The 25,524-nt window shown below is 41.1% G+C and overlaps 1 protein-coding gene across 2 annotated transcripts in view; it reads left to right on the forward strand.

Moving 5' to 3' along the window:
• Positions 1 to 234: 234 nt before the first annotated feature.
• The window catches only part of prex2 (phosphatidylinositol-3,4,5-trisphosphate-dependent Rac exchange factor 2), a 92,970-nt gene continuing 67,680 nt past the window's right edge, over positions 235 to 25,524 (forward strand). The window contains exons 1-6 of one of the 2 annotated variants that reach the window (XM_041968578.1): positions 235 to 688; positions 16,044 to 16,115; positions 17,086 to 17,208; positions 19,214 to 19,318; positions 21,873 to 21,974; positions 22,727 to 22,888. In XM_041968578.1, the coding sequence (XP_041824512.1) occupies positions 551 to 688; positions 16,044 to 16,115; positions 17,086 to 17,208; positions 19,214 to 19,318; positions 21,873 to 21,974; positions 22,727 to 22,888 (702 nt within the window). In that variant the 5' untranslated portion in view covers positions 235 to 550. Of the gene's footprint in view, positions 689 to 16,043; positions 16,116 to 17,085; positions 17,209 to 19,213; positions 19,319 to 21,872; positions 21,975 to 22,726; positions 22,889 to 23,623; positions 25,413 to 25,524 lie in introns of those variants that run through there. The other variant, XM_041968579.1, reaches the window with a different exon arrangement.

Here is a 25,524-nt window from a genome sequence, read left to right on the forward strand (position 1 = left end):
TAGTCTCCATTCTTTTTGTGTTTAGTTAATAATACTCCCAGAAACAGACAAATGTTACTTTGAATTAAAAAACACAATTCTCACAGAAAGCTATTGAGTATACAGTGAATTTCCTGCAAGTCTTTTCAATACACGTATCGTTTTTCTCCAAAGCAGTTGTCGCGTCTTTATTTTGAAAAGAACAGCCGGAAGTTGCTGTTGTGTTTCATGGCTAACTTGACAGCTGGTCCTTAACGCCGTCGGGAGGCTGGCGCAGGATGAGGGTTTAAGGAGTCACATGGACGCAACTTTGATTTGAGTCCGGCTGTTGCTTGCAGCCCAGTCACACCATCTATGTGAAGCAGCCTCTCACTGCAGTGTAACTTTTTTTAAACGGTCACCTTCTCTTTCACGTTCATATTTACAGTATTTTCCGCCTTTCGTGGACGCGGGCACCGGTTGCTCCTGGAGTTTTGTGACCATGCTGCGAACTTTTATCCTTCGTGTCTGATGTGAAAGTGTGGTCCGCTGAAGGGAATACCTATTTCTTTCCTTGAAAAAAATACTTACAATGACAGAGGAGAGCAGAAGTGAGCACAGAGCTGAAAGCGGGAGGGACTTGGAGAAACAGCTCCGGCTGCGGGTGTGCGTCTTAAATGAACTTTTAAAGACTGAACGCGACTATGTTGGGACGCTAGAGTTTCTCTCGGTGAGTGTCAGAAAAGTTCAAATCCTCTCAACGTGCATTTTTACTCACAAACCCTCCCTTTCTCTAATATAAATAACTAAAAACATCCAGCCTGCTTAGTATGCATGATGCATCAGCCTGCAGAGCAAGAGGAAGACCACTAAAAGTGTGTCAGGTTCTCCTCTTCAAGCCTCGCAGTTGTGCTAGCTGGATGTCTATTAACAATTAACGGAGTTGTCTGCAACACTTCGTGAACACACCCTACTGATGGAGATATTACCCTTTCTGCTTGCAAGTGTGAAATTGGAAGAACAGTCTCAAAGAGGAATTGCACAGCCAGTGTCATGTCTAATCCCCTTCTCAGCCTGCTCATGGGATGTTTGATACTCATATGGAACTAATGTGATTTCACATGCACATAAATTGTTTAGTTTCACAAAGTTATATAGTGTTATAAATAAAGCAGACAAAAGTCAAAGATAATAATAATATGGTTTGGACACCTGTTAAGGCTGTCAGCCTCACATATGTGATATTGGATAAAAAAAAAAAAACTTTTCAACCCAGCATTACAACTCCACATCATAATTACATGTTGCATATAAACACACAGGAGAGCATTTCACATCTCATCAAATCCATATGGCCTGAGTCCTGCCAAAGACAAGACAGGTGGATGCAAATGAAAACCACCAGCACTAGCAGCACATCTCCAGTTTCACAGTTGGGATAACACCTGGTTGCTGCATCACATGAGTCATCTGCTCTCAGCTTGATGCCGTTATGTAAAATATCACTGAACTTAAAAGACAAGAGGGAGGGAAAGTGTTGAAAGCAGAATGCTGTGAACAGTTAGACTGCTGTGCTGCTGTGTGGCTTGTATGTAAGTAGTTAAACTTTGCAGGGAAGAGATGCAGACGGATGGCTGTGTCGTGATATTTCCCAGACTGCATGTACAGTATGACTGCGGCCGCCCTGATCCTCTGCCACCAGATGTTTCCAATGGAGGGGCAAAGGAACCAGAGAGGGGATGGAGCTCTATCCCAGGAGATTACATGAGGGAATGTGTCCTCTGTCCTAGAGATGGGGGTTTTGGGGGAATGCAACCACCCCTCCTTTATCTCCCCTGTTGTGCTGGAACTGGTTTTCATTTCAGAGGTGACTGATCTTTGCAAGGCCTTTTTGCTCTGGCTGGGAATGTTGGGATGGAAGCATGGGATTAAGATCTAACTGTGAAAGATAGCTTATTGCTTTAGTTGTGGGTTATGGCTGATACAGCTGGATGAGGATAATGATAAAGAAGTTATCACACAAGAGACAAAGGGTCATTCTTATCTGCTGCTGTATCTTCTTAAATATCCTGGTGAGCATTGTGGAAGGCACTAAGGATGATCAAAGACTGGCTCTACTGTGGAGAGGGGTCATATTGAAGACTTTCATCTAATCACAGAATCACAAACTTACCTCCCCCCCTTTACTAAACTGCAGCCAGTTACAAACACAAGTTTCTGTGTCTGGAGGTCACAATGCACCCCTCCTCTCTCCCTCCTCTGTGTGACTCTTGGGTGGCTTGATCCAGGGGATTCTGAGTTCCAGCACGGAGAGGAGCTGGCTGAATGTTGCCAGAGGGGTGAAGGGGGAAATGTGTACGGCAGATCACACGATAGATATTGCCTGAAGGGTGAAGAGTAGAGGGGTGGTCTCTGTGATTTGCTGGGCTTGGTGCCTTCTCTTGTAAACCATATTTCCTGGAGGAGGAATTCCTCTGAGGTTAGGAAATGCTGCAGAACAATGAGGCTCCGGTCAGTTGGCAAAGTTGAACTGAAGAGCAGAGATTGTTGCTGCTGATCTGTGGGACCTAAACACAATGCCCCATAAGGCCTACTTTAGTATTAAGGTACTGGAAAACAACAGATGATTGGGGCGATTTTGTCTGAGGATAGTCTCAACCTATTGTGCCAATGTCGCCTCTCTTCTGGGAAAATATGCAGATTGCATCTTGAAGGTGTCAGTGGTGGGAAATCTAAAGTTGACTTTCCTTGAATTTCCTCTGGATTTGGATCACCTTTTATTCTGCACATACCAACTTCCACAGTATTCTCACAGTAAAAGGAAGGCTCCAGGGAAGCTGATATATCTCTTTCCTTTCTTACATAATGAACAATTATAGATTTTTATAGTGGGCGGCAGTGGACACTGCTGTTTATCTTGGAAAGATAGGAGCCAGTAAAATGACATTTTTTGCAATAGTGCAATAAAAAGGAAAAAAATCAAGACATAATGTAAACAGACACTATAATGATGCACTTACAATTTTTTCAGCTCCCACTCTAAAAGAAAAAAACATTCTCAAAGACACTGAAAGCCATTGGCTTGCACATTAAGCTGAGAAGAGAGACGTTCGGATTCTGGAGGGAGATCTGTGCCACAAGTTATTATTAATATATTCCAAAGAGCTCTGCAGTACAGTACGTTAAGTGGTCCCTTAGCTGCTGCCCTCCTCCTCCAACAAAAGCCTCTGTAATCTGAGTGTAATGTTTAAAATATATTTAATCCTTTGAATCAATTGCAACTAAAGAGATGTGGTCTTAGAGATTGTAAAGCTGCAGAATCCTTTATGTCAGTCTTTTAGGAAAAACTATTAAACATCAAAAGATGAAATTCATGAAATCATGTATACGAGATGTAAGTTTCCCGGTTTTTCAAATAGAACTTACTCAGTTTGAATTCCTGGGTTTGATTTGGAAGATTTGTCAGTCAATTGTTCACTTAAAATGAGTTGTATCATTTCTGAAACGTCGTTGCAGGAAGTCGGAAAAATCAGGCCTAATGGAGAAAACAGAGACGCAGCATTTTACAGACTCTTAGAGACCCAGGTGCTCAGCTCAACCCTGTTTGTGTGTATTTGCATTTGGATGTTCCACTTCTCTCTCTCAGGACTTGGCTTTGTTTACATCCTGGATGAATAGTCACCACAGTAGCAGAGGCTGTTGGGCTTTTGCTCATAACATACGACCACTGGGCAGTCCTGACGGGGGTCAGGTTGAGGTTGGGAAGGGTGGGGGGTGAGACGGCTCATATCCTCTGGACATGCTGCAGATGATCCTGAAGGTTACGGGCTCGTTTTCCTACCCCCTTTCCCGTCTGTTACTCTGTAGATGTCGTGGCAGAGTTTTGTCTTGCATGATGGAAACAAGGGCAGAATATTTTTGATATAATGAAACTTTTTTTCATTTTTAGTAGTATATGTGAGTGTGTAGAGTCATGTACAGACTCTACCAAGCTTGAGTAGATTCTAAATGTGATGATGGTGAACTGGGAGGTTACAAGACTGAAGCTGAGTGCTCTGCGCAGAGCCTGGCAATGATCATTTAATGTCCCATCTATAATGGACAGCATTTTGTGATAAGGGATTCTGAAGAGATCAGTCTCCTCCTGCTGCCTTGATTGCTCTTGTCTTTATTCCTTAATTACTTACTTTTTTTTTAGAACAGATCACTATCCCATAATGTTGTTGCTTACCTCATACTTATCCTCTTTACAGAATGCAATTTTTATTGTGACTCAGTGGAGTAGTCAGCTCTTTCTTTAGTGCATTATGGGAGTGCAGTTTTATGGGCATCTAAACCTTATAATTCCTGCAGTTTCTTGTTTGTTCTATTTTTGTAGTTGGGAATCACCAGCAACATATTTGAGTAAAAGTGCCAGAAAGACCAATGTTCACAATAAGGATAGCAGACTATCATTTAATATTAATATTTGGATCAGGAAGCACGAGAGCAGGGTCCCACAGAGATGGACAGATGTGTTACTACCATGCAACATCTAAGCTGGTGCCTAAATAACACTAAGCCATTTATCATTAAATCCTGCAGTGATCTAAACTTGAGCTATTTTCTTCATTTGAAAATAATTTCATATAGAAAGTAAATCATACTGTGGCTGCTCAGATCCAGGCTAAATTGGTGATTCCTATATTTTGCGTTCATTCAAATGTTGGAAACACCTGGTTTCTTTGATAAAGATCCTGTTCTCTAGAATATGTATTTATCTAAAATTATTTCTCAGACAAATTTCATGATGGGGAAAAAAAACTTTTAATGTGTTTTATTTTGGGATCATCCATATTTTTTAAGAAAAAGCAAGGCTAATAGCCCAAAAGATTGAATCAAATCAAACCATATCCATATCCATAATTAGACAGTGGGTAGTCACCTTCACATCAAAGTCAGATGCAAGACACATGAAGTGATGATAGAATTGAATGTGAATCTGCTATCTGTTTGGTGCATTGGCTTTATTTGCTTTACCCTTGAAGTCTGGATAAGACCTGTCTAGAGTGGCTTGCAGACAGATCATCTACTTTTAGTTTTGGTGGTTTCATGAATTTCCCTGCAAAGGGATTAATAAAGTATTTTTCATTCATTCATTTCATTTACGATAAAACCCTTACTTCTCTAAACTCAGCCCACCAAGCTGGGATTTAACATAAACTGAATAGATTTAAAAGATAGATGTAGCTGTTGTGATGTCATCTGTTTGTTTGTGGTTTGACATTTTTAGTCTCCAGTTTTTCCTTTTAAAAAACAAAAAAATAATAAAAACAAAGAAAACTGGATGTCTGAATCATTTAAGGATGTAAAGCAAACCAAGGCTGATATTCACAATTTTACATGAAACTAAAAGCCTGTACATACTTCACAAAAACAGAGAGGCCTTAAACCCCTGTTGTGTTTTATACCCCACTAGAAGTGTGTGGTGGCAATTCTTTTATTCCTCCTTATATGACCATGTTGGGGATGTCTAGCATTTGGGCAGTCTGCATGTATTAAGTGATTAGTTCTGTTTTTTTTTTGTGAAATCATCCTTTGCTTTTGATTAAGCCAAAAGTTATAAACTAGTTAATGTTAGTATTTAGGCAAAGATGCAACACAATCTAGTTGAAAATGAACATACACCACTTCTTTTCTTTTGTTTCTCACCACTTTGTCTGAGAGGAAACATATATTTTCCATTTTTCTCTTTTTAATTATTATGTTACTATTCAGCCCTCCCTAGCGGGGTGGCTGAACCACTATATATTAACAGAGGCAGTACAGTTACCTTTAAGGTTAGAGCTACATGGTTCTCTTTATAAGTAAGCAAAAAATGAACTAATAATAGCAAAGTTAAATGAATATCTGTCCCAACTTAGGCATATTCCACTTGTATTTGCAAAGAGTAAACGGAAAGTAGAGGTGAAAGGATATATTTTTTTCTCGACTCTTTTTAATTGGATTTTCTCTGGAGAATACGAGTGGTGTCTCTCTTATGTCTCCCATGAGGCCTCTGAACTAATGAAGTGGCTCACTTGCATTTTAATTTCACACTGCTGCCATTTCATGATTGCCCTACATTTCATGTTTTCAACAAGGATGTACCTTTCACTTCTTCACCTCTTTCTGTTTTCCTCATTTTATATATAAATATATAAAAAAGGGATTCTCTCTCTTGGTGACTATACTGTGGGGAATGGTTATTTGGTGGCGTTAAAATCTTGCATATGCACGATAATTAAATGCATTTAGCAATTTATTTGTGCACAAACTTGTTTAAGTGTAAATTGTACATTTGCTTTTTGAAAACCTGGAGATGGATTATGGTGAGAATAAACTTGGCAACAAGGGAATCCTCCTGCAGAGAGTTTTGCATCAGCTTTGTATGCCAGTTAAAACTTTGGCTTGTTCTTCTGTGTTGGGAGTTGATGTGTCTTTTACATGCTGTTTTTCACCATTAAACTTTATAAAAGAAAGATTCAGTCCTTAAAATGCTTGGGAATGTGGGAACTTAGAGGGACTTATGCATAAATTCTTATACTCTGGTGTAGTTGCATAGATTACTGTTGTTCTGGACAAATTTTCTCTGTCCTCTCTTGCAGGTTTTTACACAGGAGAGAGTGCTTTAGCTTTTGTTTCCGAGGCCATTTTTCAAGCAGGATTTCCTTCCTTCCTGGACCTCCCTGTCTTTACATTGTGAGCTTGTTTTCCTGCTTAAACACATACCTCTCCTGCTCTTTCAGCTGGGGTATGGAAAGCAGTGTCACGGCTACAGATGCCCACTTAACTATGTGGCGCTTTGCTGCATTGTGCGATAGGGCAGTAATAAACCCACTGAGTGGCTCCAGTTCAGGAGGTGGAGGTGGTGTTTGTTGTCTGTGCCCAGAGGAGAAGGAGGCCTTTGATTTGTCTGGTGCCAGCTGCCTGGTCACATGGTGTCTGCACGCGACAAGTAGAACCGTGGTAAATACTTGTCAGGATGTTCATGAGGTGTGAGAGGGTCATCATTACAAGGGGCCTGTGTGTTTTAGCTCACACGCTTTGCTTTGATTAACACTTCCTTAGTTATGTTCAGATCAGTAGTCTGAAGACATGGTTAACAAAAATAATAAATCAGTTATAGATCATTGAAGTTATTTCCAGGGGGTATTACCAAAAAGCAAGTTTACTGCTTTAGCTGGCTATGTTAACCTACACTAAACAGCTTTACTTTTTTGGTTATTTTCATCAGGATTTCAGGGCTCAATAGGGGATGGTTTTCATAGGTTTGACTTAACCAACACAGTTAGCGACTTCATAGCCAATGTTTTGGAACCAACAATGCAGGTTAAGATGTCAGTGGATTTAACAACTTCGAGCACAGGCTCTATCACAGGATTTGTTAAACCTCCGTTCTGGAATACCCCCTAGGACTTGGTTTAATGTCATCGTGAACTGTCTCAATGGTTATGTAACTTAATGTCTTATGCTTGCATGTATTGCTAAGTGACGAAAACACACTCTTTCCATGATCTCGGTCCAGCCCTAATGCCAGGGTTCAGCAGCTGTCCAACCAGACATGATGGGGCATTCAACTTCACTCCAAATTATCTAATTAAGCAGTTGAATAGTAGACGCCCGAAATGTTAGATAAGGGTCTCTCTGTGTCTGACCATGCTCTGTATGCAGACATCCTTTCCATTTCCTTATTTCTTTTCTTTCATTATGGAGCTTTTGCTTTTTTTTTTTTTTTTTAACTGCCTGCTGTCTAGGCCTCTTTTCCCTAAAGCCAGTTTCTGCAGTCTATTTTAGGGAAACGATAACTAAATGAAAAATTACCATAAACTGAGGCTGAAAGTCTAGCCTTTTACATCAGACCACGGGGCATATTTTGGATTACTCTTCATCTTTTAGAGGGGAACCTTCCATTACAACATTAAGAAATAATGGCTTCTGCTTCACGTAGTGCTTGTTGTTTTAATCTTGCACAATAATGAGGCCGTGATGGGCACAGGCCTGGCAGGAAGTGCCGTTTGTCCGGGTGGCTATACTCTGGACAGTTGCATTTACTGTTATTATTTAGTTCTTCACTTACAGTGCTGGTTCTGACTCTGCTGATTTAATTTTTCCTTGCCAGGGCCTGCTGAAATGGATGGCAGGGGGCCCTTGTGCAGATGGTCTGAAAGCCTTAAATCAGATGAACAATTGGGGTGTGTGACAGTCATGGTTGGGAGTGTGCCATGGATTAGGAGACTGACAGTACTGCTCAGTCATCTTGGAGATCAATACTGTGTGTTGGTGTGTGGCCCTGTTGGGAATTGCCAGCAAATCAGTGGGTGATGGGATGCTTGGCTGCACATTGAGATTGGGGGACATAGTCTTTAAAGACTTCCTCTCATCTACTGGAGGCTAGTCTTCACACATCATATCCAGCTTACGCTTTAAAAAGGTGTTTTCCTAATTTGTGGAAGATTTTCTACACTTGTAGAACCACAATGGATGAAATTGACCAGACCCACTTTCTGCAAGCATCATTTCATGCACATGTGCTCATTTCACTCCAGTGTCAACAGTACTGGCAGCTCTCACCAGGACTCAGTCACAGACATTGGACACAGACATATTCATTAGATAAACTTCTTCGTTCCAGTTGCTTTGAATATATTGGGTGAAGTATCAGAGAAAAAAGCAGCTGTAACATCAAAGAAAAGAATTTTTCTAAACTTCATGGTTAATAATGAATTCTTAGTAATGCTTCAAAGAGCAAACCAGATTATTCATAACATTTATAACATAACAGTAATTTCTAAACCTTTCATATTGCACTGTATGTTTTTTTCTCCCACAAACAAGCCCAATAGCATCTCTCAAGGTTGAAATGTTAGCATAACTGTCTTGCTTCATAATATGTTTCCTGTATATATTTTAAATCGAGATAGGCAGGTCAGTTTAGGGAAACTAGTTGAGTATTATTGAGATGGGGAACCAAGAGTGACAGGGAGGTGCCATTGGGACCTATTGGAGCCAGCAGGGTCCTGGCTTTTAGGAGGGCATCACTACAAAGAGTCTTTTCTCTGTTTTCGGATGTCTCCCAGCATGCTCTCTGTCTCTGTTCAATTTTTAGGGGAAGCTGATGGACAGAAGATTGAACCCTGCAATGCTAAACTCTGGCTTAAAAACAAGGTCCAGTGTGCATGTAATAAAGCTACCATATCTTCCCTGCACAGTTGTTGAAAAAGGCCTCTTTTTCCCCTCTATACTTCTTCCCTATCTGATTATTTCTTCTGTCTCCTCCCTTTCCATCTCTACTGCCTTTTTCTAAAAAGCACATTTAGTGGCTCAGGTGCACTTGTTGCCTAAGGGCACTGAACTGCTTTTTACCTGCTACCTGGTGTCTATAATGTACTCTTGCAGTCTCTGGTGGAAGGATAGATGATAAAGAAATACTCACACACACAACAAAAACATGTTCTCAAAACACTCTTTGTGAAGCTTTGCTCATTAACACAGTCTGGTGATTCACTCTATTGGGCTTTGTTGTGTACAGGCTGTGTGTCTGTCTCCAGCTTTGAATGGCCTTTGTCTTTTCTTCTTTTTTTTAAAATATTAAACAAGAAAGGATTTCTTTATAGAAAAACAGGTTTCATTTTATTTATTTATTTGTTTTTATTATTTTTTTTCCATAAAACAGCAAACAAATTGCACACATGGGATGTCTATATGTGTGTGTGTTTGCCAGCGTACTGACAACAAAGCAAATCAGTGAACTGTCAGTAGACAAAAGTGGCATTTGCTCTAATAGGGGTCCGGGAAAGGCCTGTTTGTTCTCCTAATGTGACAGTTTATACTGATGGACAGTGCCAATGAACTGTGGACCTTTTTTTCTGTTGTGAACAACAGATCCTGCAAACCAGAAAAAGAAGTTTAACCATGCAGAAATCTTAAAACTTCACTGACAGATGTGTTTCACTAAAGCTGTGTCACCATTTTAAGTAATAGCCTGGTGTTTGGCTGTTTATTCAAAAGAATCTAAAAGGGTTGTGGTGCATGTAATATGTCACACTCACCCATGTTCCTGCCCACTTGTGTATCAGCTCTTGAATGACTTGAATGCATAAGCAGATGTTTGAGGTTTGCTCTCTGCAGAATGGAAGCAGCTACTTCTTGCATCTTTTGCTAATCACATCCCAACATGCAGTGATAGATGCTCACCATCAGCATGTCCTCCTTTTCCTTTGCTTCCTTTCCTCTCACCTTACGTTTCCTGCAGCCTTTCTCCGGTTCAAGTACATGTGATGCAGCTTTTGACTGTATACAGACTGTATTTTGAAGCGAAAGAATGTCCCCTTCTTAATGTCCTATTGTGATGTCATTGCTAGTTTACTTTTTTGAGGAAGCAACTGTTCTCTTGTTTTTGCCAAACTGCTCTTGTGGTGATTCATCTGTTTCATTGACAAAGAGGTAAACATTTGCAAGGAGGAGGGGGTAGTCTTCCGCTGATTGTATCTTTCCAGTCTGGGGGAGTGATGCCGGGAGAGCGGCATTACATAACATCCATTCACAAAATGTCCTGAACCAGGTTGGCCCTCTGGTCAGTTGGTTTGCCCTTCTCCTTTCTGATATGACACTAAACTCCAGAGGATGCAGGGAGTAATTTCAGCAGCCCGCCTCCTGGTCAGGGAGCATATTTCTGCAAACTAGACTTATTGATTGAGCTGTCACTCAAGACGGAGACAGTTTCAGTCATACTGTGTCTGGAGTATGAAGCCCTGAACATCAGCAGTGAGAACCTGATAATGTGATGGCAAAAATAGGTTATTATCTTTTTTTTTTTTTTTTTTTTTTTTTTTAAAAACCAGAACAATACTGCATGAGGCAGCACAGCCATGATTACCACGTCCACTTCTTTATTATAGCCCACAGCTTGTGGGCTGTTGTTGATTAATGGCATATAAGGCCACATGCAGTTATTGGCCCATGTGCTCTGTGGAATAATGAAAACTTTAATGGGGTTTTAATGTGTAGTCTTTCTTTTCGGCTATCACAATTACAATCCAGGTGTTTATACCTGGGCCTCAGGGAACAAAATGACTGTCTTAGAAAGGTTTATGTCTGTGTTGTAAGCTGCTGACACAGTACAAGATCAATGTTAGGAAAAGAGTAATTGTCCCCACTCCTCTTCCTTAAAGAGAAAATGTAATTGGCAAAACATGTACTGTAAATAGAGCTGCAACTAATGACTATTCTGATGGTCGATTAATCACCTACTATTAAAACGACTAGTCAACCAATCGGATTATTTATCTCATGATTATTATAAATGGATCTTATTTCACTTTCAGCTTTGAAATTTTGCATAAGGTTGTTAAGTCCGACGTGCCTCCTCTTTAAATGTTCGAGCATTGCAGACGTACTTCCGTGGTACACAAGGTTCGCTTTACAAATCTAACATGTATTTAGTTTATTTTGTAAGTTACCACCACAACAGGCACCGACGACCTTACGGCCACAACTGCGGCTGGCCGCCTTGACAACAGAGGCACGGAACACAGCCCATTCGGACTCAATGTCCCCCGCCTCACCTGGGACATGGTTGAAGCTCTGCCAGAGATGGGAGTTGAAACTCTTTCTGACAGGGGACTCTGCCAGACGTTCCCAGCAGACCCTCACAACACGCTTGGGTCTGCCAGGCCTGACCGGCATCCTCCCCCACCATCTGAACCAACTCACCACCAGGTGGTGATCAGTTGACAGCTCTGCCCCTCTCTTCACCCGAGTGTCCAGAACATGCAGCCGCAAGTCCGACGACACGACTACAAATTCGATCATAGAACTGCGGCCTAGAGTGTCCTGGTGCCAAGTGCACATGTGGACACTCTTATGTCTGAACAAGGTGTTCATTATGGACAGTCCATGATGAGCACAGAAGTCCAACAACAAAACACCACTCAGATTTAGATTCAGGGGGGCCGTTCCTCCCAGTCACGCCCCTCCAGGTCTCACTGTCATCGCCCACGTGAGCATTGACGTCCCCCAGCAGAACGAGGAACGAGGGAGTCCCTGGAAGGAGAGCTCTCCAGCACCCCTCCAAGGACTCCAGAAAGGGTGGGTACTCTGAACTGCTATTTGGTGCATAAGCACAAACAACAGTCAGGGCCCGTCCCCTCACCCCAAGGCAGAGGGAGGCTACCCTTTCGTCCACCGGAGTAAACCCCAACGTACAGGCGCCAAATCGGGGGGCAATGAGCATGTCCACACCTGCTTGGCGCCTCTCACTGGGAGCAACTCCAGAATGGAAGAGGGTCCAGCCCTTCTCAAGGACAGTGGTTCCAGAGCCCAAGCCGTGCATCAAGGTGAGTCCAACTATATCTAGCTGGAACCGCTCAACCTTGCGCACCAGCTCAGGCTCCTTCCCCGCCAGAGAGGTGACATTCCACGTCCCTAGAGCTAGCTTTTGCAGCCAAGGATCAGACCGCCAGGGTCCCCGTCTCTGGCAGCCGCCCAGCTCCCAATGCACCCGACCCCTATGGCCCCTCCTGCAGGTGGTGAGCCCACAGGAGGAGAGGCCCATGTCACCCTTTCGGGCTGAGCCGGACTGGGCCCCATGGGCAAAGGCCCGGCCACCAGGCGCTCGCTTCCTTGCCCCACCTCCTGGCCTGGCTCCAGAGGGGGGCCCCAGTGACCCACGTCCGGGCAAGGGAAACCTTGGACCTTGCTTTCTCATCATCATAGGGGTGATTTGAGCCGCATTTCGTCTGGTCCCTCCCCTAGACACCTGTTTGACATTGGTGACCCTACCAGGGGCATGGGCCCCCGACAACATAGCCGCTAGGATCGTCAGGACGCACAAACTCCTCCACCACGATAAGGTGGCGGCTCAGGGAGGAGAATGAGTTTATATGTAAACTTATAAAATGTACATGCTTTGCCAATAAAATGTTACCAAGCATCCCCAAAATATGTTACTGGGTATAAGAAGATGTATAAATAAAGATATCTCTTTTTTTCAACAAAGTTATGACTCAGTCTGTCATAGATCTCACATTTTGCAAAGCTTTAAATGGACTGAATGGACTGAAGTGTGATTCAGTTGTGGCTACTGCCCAGAGTTGATACATTCCTGCTGGAAACCACATCCAGAGAGAGAAAAATGGAATTCAGTTGTTGTCATGAATTGAGGGGACAAAGAGCAACCCTGGAGGAAGATGGTGGGAGTGTTAATTCAACACTTTCCACCATCTTCCTCCAGGGTTGCAAGTTGAAAAAAAAAAAAAAACAATCACAGCTGAGCTTCCAGCCCCTGTCCATGCTTCTGTTTAAGAATTGTCATAAAATTAAATGCAACTTGAATGCAATCTTTCAAACTTTGTAATTGCTATCCTTTCAGACAGAACTGCCAGCACTATCTTGCACTCCACAAAACACAAGCTCTGCTTTGTGATGCAATCAAGAAACAAGCTTTGGAGTTGTTCCATTAGCACCAAATTACAAATCTGGATTCATATATTTTATCATAGGTTATTATTTATTACAGGCTTCTGGTAGACTTATGCAGTGCTGTTAGGTACCCCCAAATTTCTGGTGTACGGTTACTGTATACATAAACTCCAGTCAGTCAGCTTCCCATTCACTGACCATGGAATTGTTACAGCAGTTAATAAACAAGGTTGTCTTGGAAGTCACTTCAGAAGAGATGTGATCAACAAATTCAAGTCTTGAACATACAATATTCAAAGAATAACAAGCTACACTTCAGACAGTTTATTTGTGTTTTCTGTGTTGTAGACTTGTAAAACTACATGAAAGATGTTTTGAATTTTATAACAGCACCTCTGTTTGCAACATTCTTAAATTTTGAACACAATTGAGACTCCTTGAACTCCACTATGCCACTTTTTTCTCAAGCTGTTTACATCAGATAAGCGTCTGTAGTGTGGATCCTTTATAGTATTCCAGTTCAGTCCCTCATGGCTGTAGGTGTACAGTATAATTAGGTTTTGCAGATGTAAAAGCTGTTTCTTTGTCTTTAAAACTGAAAAGGTGGACTTCCTGACCACCCAATATTTTGTATAATTCATCAACATTAGGAGGATGTTGTCTTAAAATTAACACAGCTTTTGATCAGATTAGTTTAAATATTGTAAGCCCTATCAGGTCGTTGCAAGGTTCTGTCGAATTCTGCTTAGTGTTTGTACATATTAGACTTGCTAATCAGATGCTAATGCTTGTGAGCGACAGAGTTACGAGGCAAGGCAGCCACAGAATGGTAATCAGTGTGGAGCTGCCCCACAACAAAGAGACTGATTATCTCGGCGCGCTTTTTCCAGCCACAAACCTAGATTCATGCATTTGCTTGTGCAGCTCCTTTTGAAGTGCTGCTTGACATAAATACAATGTAATTAAGATTATATCAGTCATTTTATTCATATCAACTTGTTTTCTTACAAAAGTTAAGAGAAGTTGTGAATTAGCAAGATCTTTACTACTGAATTAGCACAATTTTCTCACCATCTGTTCACAATCAATCAAAGTAAACTTTCAATTGACCCTTTAGATGTTGGTGTCAGGGGATAATTCTTGGCTTGTCTACTCATTAAAGTAACCTGTTTACAGGCTTTTTGGATGTATTATGTTAGTTTGCTTAGGTCAAGCTGCCTGGTGGCCGACTCCAGCGGTTGACAAATGGCATTGTGGGCCTCAGTGGGGCTGCAAAGGAATGTCAATGGTTAAGGCTTAACGCAGAGACAGGTTTAACTTCTTTTTGTGCTTACATTGATTGTAGGCAGTTTGTTTGATCATGTCAGTCATGTGTTGCTGTTGTTGGTTTGCAGCACTATAAAATGAGCATTTGTGCTAGTGAAACATCCGCTTCAGATTCTGTTGTTTTGTTCTGCTGCCTGCTGTGTCTGTTGCACCGTCTGTCATGTTAGATCGGCTCTGTGTGAGGAAATGTGTGATCTGTGACAGGCCTTTGATTTACTTAGATTAGGGCTTTTGCATAGATGCAAAGGCTAGATGTTGTCATGCTGTTCACCTGCCATGTTTTGCATCACCTTTTTGGTAATTTACCTTTCTTGCTATGTATGTTAGTGATGGCTTTTAAGTTTTTAGTTTATTTTATTTTTTATTTTTTTGCAGAAAGTCTGCTTAATTTACCTTTTTTTTCACATTTACTTGAGTTCTTGCTTTTAGTGCTATTAAGCAAATACATATTTGCCATCTTTTCCTCAAGACATTTCTTTTTACTGATGTTTAACTTGCTCTTGTTCAGGCGTGTTGGCAATATAAATATTAGAGATGGTGTCTTTGTTTAACATCTGGTTCAATCAAGGAAAGGTTTTGAGTTATTGGCTTTTCTGTCTTGTCTTCGTCATAATTGATTTTTCATGGCAGCTCTCCTGAAGTAAAGTGCTTCTACAGAAATATATTAAAATTAAAATGTGATACTGTTGAATAAAGCTGAAGATTAATTTCTGTCTGCCAGATCACACTCTAGCTCTTTCACATTTAAACAAAAATTTATGTGTATTATCTGTTGAGGGATGTTCTCTTCTTTAAAAGCTCTCCTGGAGGCAGAGCTTTTGGAAATGACTCATTTCTTTTTGGTCAGATTTTAAAAAAACATTTGAAGCTCACCTTCTTAATTTTCCACACTTAGAAAGTGCCCTGAAGCATTAAATGGATTGTGGAGGGTTTTGTGCAGTGAAGCAGCCTGGGAACCAGCATCCTGAGGGACTAAAGAAAAGTTAGAGCGCTTTCCATCAGAGTCAGTTCACACACTGATGGCCTCGCCAGCTATAGCCACTTAACGCCACCTTTGAAATACAATGCACTGCAATCATAGTTTTTTTCTGTCCTCTACAGTACAAAGATTGTGTTTTCAGAATATCAGGTGTCAATTGTGAGGGTTGCCAATTTGCTGTGGCTGCAAAGTGTTGCAGCTGCACACAAAAGCCTCAAATCTACCTCTCTGTTCGGACTTTTTCAAGCACCAGCGATCGGATGGCTGAAAGTAATTCAATCCTGGGGCCACTTCATATGTGTTAACTTCTACTTTTCCTTTTTTTTCCACTCCACTTCAGGTGTTTCTACATCGCCTCAACCAGTATGCAGCCACCAAAATCGACAAGAACATCACAGAGGAAACGGTTAAGGTGAGAGTGGCAGCTTGTGAGGTATACAACTATATAATTCAGACTTGAAAAATACAGTCAGGGTAATTTTCCTTAGGTAACCTGATCCATGAAAACTTCGGAAATGACACTGGAAGCCAAATAAACTCTTGTTTCAACCTAAAATAGCCAAGTTCTGAATGGAAAAAGAAACAGTGGGCAATGCAGGAAGCAGCTGCAAATATAATCTATTTATAAATGATTCCGGCTGGAGGATAATAAAGGATGCTCCTTCACAGTGGAAGTATTTCTGCTTACTTTTGTAGGTAAACACGCATTCAGTGGATATTTACTGCACGTCCTATGTTTTGGAATATGTCCTCTCATGCTATGTTTTGTTTGGGAACATGCTGTGCAGAGAGGGCCTCAGATAGCAGGGGGTTATTACGGGTGCAATGTTGCAGAGGAGCTGAAAGACATCCAGTCCTCCAGAATGGAAACACAGCAATCACACTTGTCCAGATTTCTTTTTCAGTTTGCTTTGTATCACTTATTTTACTTATATTATTTTAGTCCCAGAAAACCCATAAAAGAGCTCTGGTTTTTATGCTTTGATTTTTATTTCACTGTCTCTTGTTTTCCTCCAGCATTTTATGTATGTTTTGTCCTTTAATATTGCCACAAGAATGACATAAATGACGGTAAAAGTCAAGCCTACATCCACGAGCTCTTAAAAATGTGGTTTTCTTTCTTTTTTTTTTTTTTAGCTTTTCTGTTAAAATATCTCTAATAGTATTTCAAATACAAATATCAAAGCATTTTCTGACAGGGGCTAGTTACAAAGAAACCTCATTCTTTTTTCTGTGGCTTCAGGCATTCATTTGTCTAGCACCACTAACCACAAAAAACAGCATATGCCAAAGTATTGATTTAAGATCTGCAACTGAGGAGGGGGCAGAATGTAAACGCCAACATATTTGCTCTAAATTGCTTGTTTTTCTCCCTCCTTCAGGTTTTATTTTCCAATATCGAGGAGATTCTTGCTGTTCACAAAGACTTCCTGTCCATGGTGGAGGAGCTGCTGCAGCCCGACCCTCACGCTCATCATGAAATTGGACGTTGCTTCTTGTACTTTGTGAGTATATTCTGCACAAACACCTAAATGCATCTTCCTCTGCAGGTTAAATCTTTAAATGTAAAGTCTCATCCAAGCTCTTGAATCTGTCACACTCATGTATTCATCACTCACGATATGCCTTTGCTTCTGTAGCTTATGGTCTAAAAACCTCTCATGTTAGGTCCACCAGGACTCCTGAAAATGATAAATAACTCCACATGTTGTCTATTCATCTCTCTGGATTACTCATGATGAGACAGTGCATATGTGTGATATGCTTGATGTGGCTCTGATATACCGATCTCAACCACTATATATCACATTTCTTTGATGCAGAGCCTTGAGGCCCACTGGCATGTAATAGGTTTCAGAGTGTAATAAATCTACCATCTTTCGGCTGGACTTGAGGCAACTTCTGTGTCGGTTGTGGCTCGCTGCTGTTACCGCAGGTGTGAAAGAGATGATCTGGCACTGCAGATGATGAGATGATTTCATTGGGAGAACAGGATACACTTCAAAGCCAAACTGAAATCTTATGACTCGTGACCATAATTCAGTCATAAACGATCATGTGAGTCCAGAGTTAAAAAAAACAAATTAGACTCATTTCCCTTCCTATGCAGCTTTGTCATGCTTTTTCTTTTCTATTGTTGATACTGTAAAAGTTCCAAGAGGAATAACACAGAAATTTTACTACAGAAACACAAGGAAGTAAAACCATCTGGACTTTTGATTGCTAAAAATCACGGTCCCTTTGCGTCATATTGAACTCTATTCTTTTTGGCTACAGTGAAATCAATCCCCACAGCAAATGAATAACCAGTTTACAGGTTCATAAAACATCTTTGTAGAAAGTATGAATCAATAAGGACAGCATGTTGTTCAGTTAATAGTCATGTGTATTGTAAGGGTCCTGCTTCTTCTTCTTCGTCTTGTGACAGTTCTTCTGAGGAGCAGCGTGGCTGAAGACTGAACTATTTTTGCTGCTCTGTAGTGACTTTGTAGTGACTGGTCTGGTCTCACTGCTCCCTCTCAAAGACAATGGAGCATGGATGTCTTATGAATAGCTTTGGTGGGAAGACGCTAGGCTGCAGGGCAGATGACAGGATGTCACAAAAACACACACATACACACACAGATGTGCACCACATACATTATGCATTTTTATGGGGAATGAAAAGAAGAATTCACACACCATCATGAACCTTATATTACACTTTTTTTTAGCTTTATTAGTGTAAAACATTTAGCAACATCTGTTTAGTTACAAAACAGGTCAGATATATCAGCTCAGAGATATGATGATTTTCAGTTTAGCTTTCAAGAATGATCAATTAAACTTTAAGAAGATAGAATAACTTTCAGAGTTTACAAGATCTCATGAACTCAGTAGAAGTCTTCACATTATTATTTTCTTCCAAGAAAACACATACATTCTTGATGTCAAAGGGTGGCTTTCCCTTAGAGATGGCGTAATAAGCTGGGAAGGGCTCAGAGTCGACATACTACTACTCTGCATACATGAGTTTGTTTGGGCATCAAGTTAGGACGCCTCCTTCTGGATGGCTCCCTGGTGAGATGTTCCAGACATTTCCTACCTGGAGAAAGACTACGGAAAGACCCAGGACATGCTGGAGGGACTACATCTCTTGACTGACCTGGGAAAGCCTCCTGGTCCACTCTGGTGGGCTTGAAGATGAAGAAGAATGGATGGAATATGCATGCTATCTATATGTTCCAAATAGGCTTGTAGACTTGTTTTTCTGTCAGGAGGATCATACAAAACTGAATATTTATCTACTTTGTGGAGAGGTAGAGCACTGGCAAAGGAAGATCACATAAAATTTAGGTTTCACAATCAATCCTTAGAAATATGACATGTGGCATTGGCTTCAAGGTCAAAGTCTTTCCTGATTATCTTCTTTTTTCCCCCCTTTGTCTGACTTGGTTCTTGTCTTTGTCGTAGTGTCTGCAATTTGTTTCTTTTATTACCTCTCACCTTGACTTTCCCTGTCTTGTGCAGAGGGGACGCTTTCAAATTTATGATGAATACTGTGGAAATCACGAGAAGGCCCAAAGGCTGCTGCTGGAGCTCAATAAGATCAGGAGCGTCAGGACATGTTTACTGGTGAGAAGAGACTGCAAACCTTGACCTAATTATATATGTTATGTTACTTTTATGTATACTGAAGTGGGTTAAATCAAGAGTATGATTTAGATTTTAAGAATAAGAAACTTTGTTTTTTTCTATCACAAAACATAAGATTTCCTGCACAGCTACAATCATCGCATGATAAGCTAAAGATTCTGGTCATTTCTAAACCCCATTGTTCAAGTGGCTTCATAAGGGATCAAATCTGGACTTGAGGCTCATCACAGAGTAAGACACAAACACAAAGTCACCCACACACGGCAGCTGGACAGTGTCAGACCCTGTACTGCATGTTCCAGCATGTCTGACAGCTGATGTGACTTCATGCGTGGGCGGACTCCCTCTTCCTGTCCCGCCGCTCTTAGAAACTTTCACTTCCACAGGGGAGCAACATGTTGCTAGAACAAAAGATGACTGCATCCCCACTGCTGGCTCACACTCAAGGGGGAGAAAATTCTCACCCTGCTCTCCTCCATTGCTTCAAAGCGTTTCACTGCAAGATATCTAGTGTCTTTTCATTCATACTTTTCCTTGCAGGTTTAAACCGTTTACACGTGTCCCATCACTATTTATATTTGAAGGGCCCAATAAAAAACAAAAAAAAGAGCGGGTGGGGGTGTCTGCTGAGTTTTGCACGTATTGATTAGCCGCTTATTTTGGGAAGCATGTGACACATATTTTGTGCACCATCAAAGAACAGTGCGGCAAGATCTCTGTGTGTGATTTACTGTTGTAGTTTGTCTTTAATCTAGGCAACCAGAGGAGGCAAAGATATTAATTGACTTTGATTTATAGCCTTGACCCTCTGGTGACCAATACTTCCATGAGAGCCATTTAGGTCTCTTGTTACCCTCCAAGCTGCACCCAGCCATGTGTTACTATCCCTCGGGTCACCCAGGACAGGGATATCCACTAACCTCTAATAAACCTTTGGCCTCATGACTGCTACAAAGTCTGGTTTAGTATTTACAAAGTAACTGAGGAGTGCCACATTTAAATTACAGGTTAGAGGGAAAATGAGAATGATTATTACTGGCTGACCTAAAAACTTTTAACTTACCACACATAGGTAAGGGTCACTCTGATCAAGTAAAGGCCAAAGTCATTGTTAAGTTCATTTTATGGATGGCTGGGCTGCCTCTTTTTTTTTCGAGAAGGAGGTTAGGGGGGTGGGCATATGTTAAAAAATGCAAGTATTTAAGAAACTGAAAATGACCTTTTACTTGATGCTGTACTGTTGGCTGTGCCTCTGACTGAGAGGCTGGAAATATTGCTCCCTTCCTCTGGTTTTCGGTCACTTTCTTTAATGCTTCTCTCCACAGAACAGTGCAGAGCCCAGGTGAACAGTACAAGGTCACAACAGAGCCACAGTTTTTCTCAATGTCCTTTGAAACCAGGGAGGGCTGCAGAAATGGACTCCCTGCAGTCTGGCAATAGGATATTGTGAAGAGCATGTACAAAAGACCCAACCGCGCTGTGCTTCTTATATCAGTAGGAAAAGCACAGGCAGAGACCGGATTTTAATAAGTTCAGAGTGTGCAGCAAGACTTCTCTGAGTCTGTTTTATTATTCCAGTGCAAGTGACACGATTAAATTTATTGATCACTATACAACTCATTGCATTATTGCATTAAAAAAATAACAAATGAATGAAGAGATCTCACAGATATTCCACCCATCTAACTCACACAAATACTTCAATATGTTGTTTCTTTTTGCAGCCATATTTCCACTTTGCCAAACTGTATTTTGATTATATCTAGAAATTAAACCATGTATTAAAAAAATCTGTCAAATCAAGGTCAGACATCAGGTAAGACATCTCCTGCTAAGTAGTTGAGGAAAATTAAAACAGTCTGATAGACTGATAGGAGAAAAATCTTGTAAAATGAAATGTGAATCTTACCGTTCTCTGATGTTGGCAGGTTACACAGGTGTACATTGTGATGTCAAAGCTAAAGCCTGTACTACTCTCCCGTACATGTAGCTACAAATGTAGAAACCCTTCTGTTTCCATTTGACCAATACTCAACAGTAGCCTTATGCTTTGTAAAGGGAATTATGACTTGTACTTAGAACTTATTGAACTCCTTTGAACTAATTTGCAAACATTAGCAGTGCAATGCGTGCCAATTACTTCAAAGTAGTTAGCACTGATAACATTTGCTAATTGTACTCTGATGTAACTAGCAACTATTATCACTGCTGACATTTGCTAATTGTGCTTTCTGCTGATAAGTAAATGTTAGCACTTCTAACATGTCAAGCTAACAATGGTAAACAATGATAAGCATGATAGTTTAAGAGGCTGTTAATAATAAACCCTCCTGAAACCATTTGCTGGATTTTTTTAATTGTAACAGTATTTTGACCAGCTATTGTTTTTAATTAACGTCAGGAGTTCGCAATAAGCATTACAACCTCGCAGATCCTGCTAATATTTAACCTCCTCCCATCTCCTCTCCTCTCCTCTCCTCTCCTCTCCTCTCCTCTCCTCTCCTCTCCTCTCCTCTCCTCTCCTCTCCTCTAGAACTGCATGTTGCTAGGAGGCAGGAAAAACACAGAGGTCCCACTCGAAGGTTACTTGGTAGCTCCTATTCAGAGGATTTGCAAGTACCCATTGCTGCTCAGAGTGAGTATGTTCATGTGCCTGCTAACCATGTGTTGCCGAGCTACCACACCCATGTGCCACTGCTGTAGGGCACCTTCTTCTCCTCAGTCATTAGTTTAGCCTCTCCCTTTCTAAATGAAAGACTGACCTCATATTTTGACACATCTCTGCTTTACTTTTGCGGCACAGCAGAACTACAGGAAAAACACAAAGCCTATCATCACCTCCCCTGACCAGCTGTATGTTCAGACACTTGACTGGGTTCATTCATACCTGCACTCCCAGTTCTTAGTTTAGACATTTCCTTTTTCCAAATGTGAAACGTAAGTGAAATGCAATACATTTTCAAAGGCTTGTCTGAGTTTTGATCTGAGCTGTCCCATCCCATTTATCTCGTTATGATCTATTAATTCACCCAAGCGTTCTCTAAACAGCCACCAGCATGTGCACAGAGATGTTATAATAATAAGCGGGTAATCTGATGCTCTGCCAGTTGAAGGCCTCCAGCTGCCAGGGCCTCCTCCTCTCTGTAAAGTGACACAGATAGCCATCAGTGGCTGCAGATCTATTCAGAGGAGTGTAAATCAGCCTTGTGGTAGCATTCAGAAAGAGTGTGTTTAGAGTATGAAATTCCCACCACTTTTGCTAGACTGTGACATGCAGTGGCACTAAGCTTAAGAGCCATATTTGCCAGATGATCGATTTCTTGTAAAAAATGCTATTTGGTTGCATGTGTGTGAGTATGCAAATCTGAACAGCTATGTATGTGTTAGGAGCTGCTGAAGAGGACACCTAAAAAGCACAACGACTATGCCATGGTACAGGAGTCGCTGCAGGTGATGAAGGCTGTGTGCTCCAGCATCAATGAAGCCAAAAGACAGATGGAAAAGTTGGAGATTTTAGAGGAGTGGCAGTCCCACATCGAGGGCTGGGAGGTGGGAGTCAGTGCTTTGATTATAACCTACTTTCCTCTAATATAGATAATTATTTTTTTAACAGGGTTTTTATGTTTTGTTGTTTTTGTCCCTTTAACTCATCTAACTTTTCTCTCCCAAAGCTGAAAGTCATGACTAATTTAAAGCCACTTAGCCCTTCTACAGCTATTCAACAAGAATTCCAAGTGCAGTGACTTTTGTAGCCTTTTAAGCTTTCTTGTACTTTCTGGGAACAATGACTCGTATTCACAATGGACAAATTCTTTCTACATGGATGATCATATAGTCAGAGCTTTCTTGCTTTGGGGTTACCAATCCAATAAATATCAGCTAGATTGCACTATTTAAGATGGCTTTATGATTAGTTTTCATCTCAAGCGATAGGATACCTCATGAAGGGGTCAGCAGGCTTTGTGATGATGGGAAAGGGGGAGCAGCAGTTATAATTGTATACAAGAGGTCACAATGCTTATTCAATTGACCTGGCTTTGTATAATGAAGCCCTTAAGTCTTCCTGAACACATTCAGATGAAGAGACACAGTGCTGATCTAGCTTCTGTGTAATTACTGGACAGAAATAAGGTTTCCAAGATAAGAGAACAAGAAGATCCAACAGTGTGTGATTAGTCTTCCTTCCATTTGACCCAAGATGTTCTAGTTTTTACAGATTTGTTGTTTGCGGGTCACTGACTTCATTAGTGTTTGTATTAGCAGGACACTTTTCTACACTTCAGAGTGAAATACACTGCAGAAAGATAAACAGTGGAATGTTTTTTATGACAACTAAAACCCCATTTCGGATCTGTTTGTATATACAGAGTAATGTAGAATTTATGTAACTTCTGTGTGAGTTTAAAGTAAAGGGTTAGAAAATAACACATACTACATAAACAGCCAAAAATCTAAGAATAGTGCAATCAGAATGAGGCACAGTGCTGGGTGGGGTGACTTCTTGTACTCGACATAATCCTGGCTCTAGCTACTATGTGGTTTCCCTTCTGCACTTTTTATTAATTATAAACATTAGCTCATTCTAGACCTGGATGTTCTGGCTGCTGCACACCAGGCTCTGCAGCTCCAAATGAGATGGAACTAAGAAGGAGAAAGGAGAAAAGCAGAGTGAATGAAGTGGAAAACGAAAGAGAGAGTTGCGTGATGGCTGCATTTTGTTTTTCTGTGTGGGTGTTTGAGGAATGATGGAGGGATGAGGAGTGGTTGTGAGATTTTCCGTTCCTGCTCCTCTGTCCAGGATGATTGCTTGTTAGTGCTGACCTGTTCCACCGCTGGCCACCCTCGGGGCCTACTGGCAGGTTCGCATACATCGCGTGGGAAAGACAGGGCGATGGCCTGCAGTGGTCACCATGGTGATGACTGCCAGCATTTGTCAGGCTGGTGATTGCCAGTAGGTTAGTGTTGCAACTGTCTGTGTTTGTCACAGTGTACCAGAGTCAAGTTGTAATTTTAGGGCCAGTAGTAGTTTCCAGTTGGTTTTCACTTCACATTCTGTTCTCTTGTTATTTTGTGGTGTTTACTTGATTTGGTTTTTTTAGATAAAAAATAAATCTCTTCTTTTTACTTGATTAATGGCAAATTCTCCTTTCATTTAAAATTCGTCATTGAGTTCAGAAGTTGTTAGGTCTGGCAATTCTCTGACTATAAAAATAGATTGAAATTTGGATGAAACAGATAGTTTAGGGTTTCAAGTGTTGCTTAGTGCAGCTTTGGCTGACAGGATTAATATGAAGTGTGACTAAAAGAAAGGTGTGAAGGAGGACAACATTTAGAAAAGCTGCAATGAGTAACAACTGAATGAAACACTAAGAGGAAGGTTGGTTCTACCATTAAGGAAGTGCAGCTTCATGATTAGGAAGGGTGTGACGTTGCTCTGAGCCACTTCAAGTGACCAAGACAAACTTTCTGTCTGGTGTGCACACATACACTTGCTTCAAATTTGTTTAACATCTGGTCAAGGGTCTTGAGAGGGTGGGAGCCTACAAAGAAGTGTGGAGGAAGGAATAAAAGGCCCAGAGGATCAGAGCAGGAGAAGAAAAGTGAGAACTAATCATATGAGGGGAAGGAAAGAGAAAGAGGCGAAGAGAGCATGAAGGAAAAAGCACGATAAGTTTTGGCCCGCTGATGTCTCCAGCAGGAGGAAATGCTTAGCACATTTTCCACCTCTGTGCACATGGGTGTTATTTTTAGCTCTGAGAGGCTGATCAAACGGGGTACATAAATTCCCAGAGCAGCCAAGTTAAGGGAAGAGACAGCACGCTTTATCACTTTGCAGCAGGAACCCCAAACCAATATGGTGACCAGGCGCAACAATGCAACACATAGTCTGACTGGACGGGATGTTATTCTATAGAAGCTATTAACCACCCCATGTTTTAAAGTCCCACAGCAATCTGCTGTGAGGAAGCAGGGAGTGTTTTCACAGACCCCTGAGAGAGGGAACAGGAAAGGCTGGGCTCTGTAATCCCTCCTTCTGCTTAGACGTTACTTATGAACACTGAGTGGTATAGAAGTAAGTATATATATATATATATATATATGTATATATATTGTGAAAACAATAAAATAACATTGTGATTATTTAATAGTCTTTCTGCTCACATTATTCTTCTGTGTTTTATCTC

Source organism: Melanotaenia boesemani, chromosome 18 (genome assembly GCF_017639745.1).
Source record: "Melanotaenia boesemani isolate fMelBoe1 chromosome 18, fMelBoe1.pri, whole genome shotgun sequence".
NCBI classification, from domain to species: domain Eukaryota; kingdom Metazoa; phylum Chordata; class Actinopteri; order Atheriniformes; family Melanotaeniidae; genus Melanotaenia; species Melanotaenia boesemani.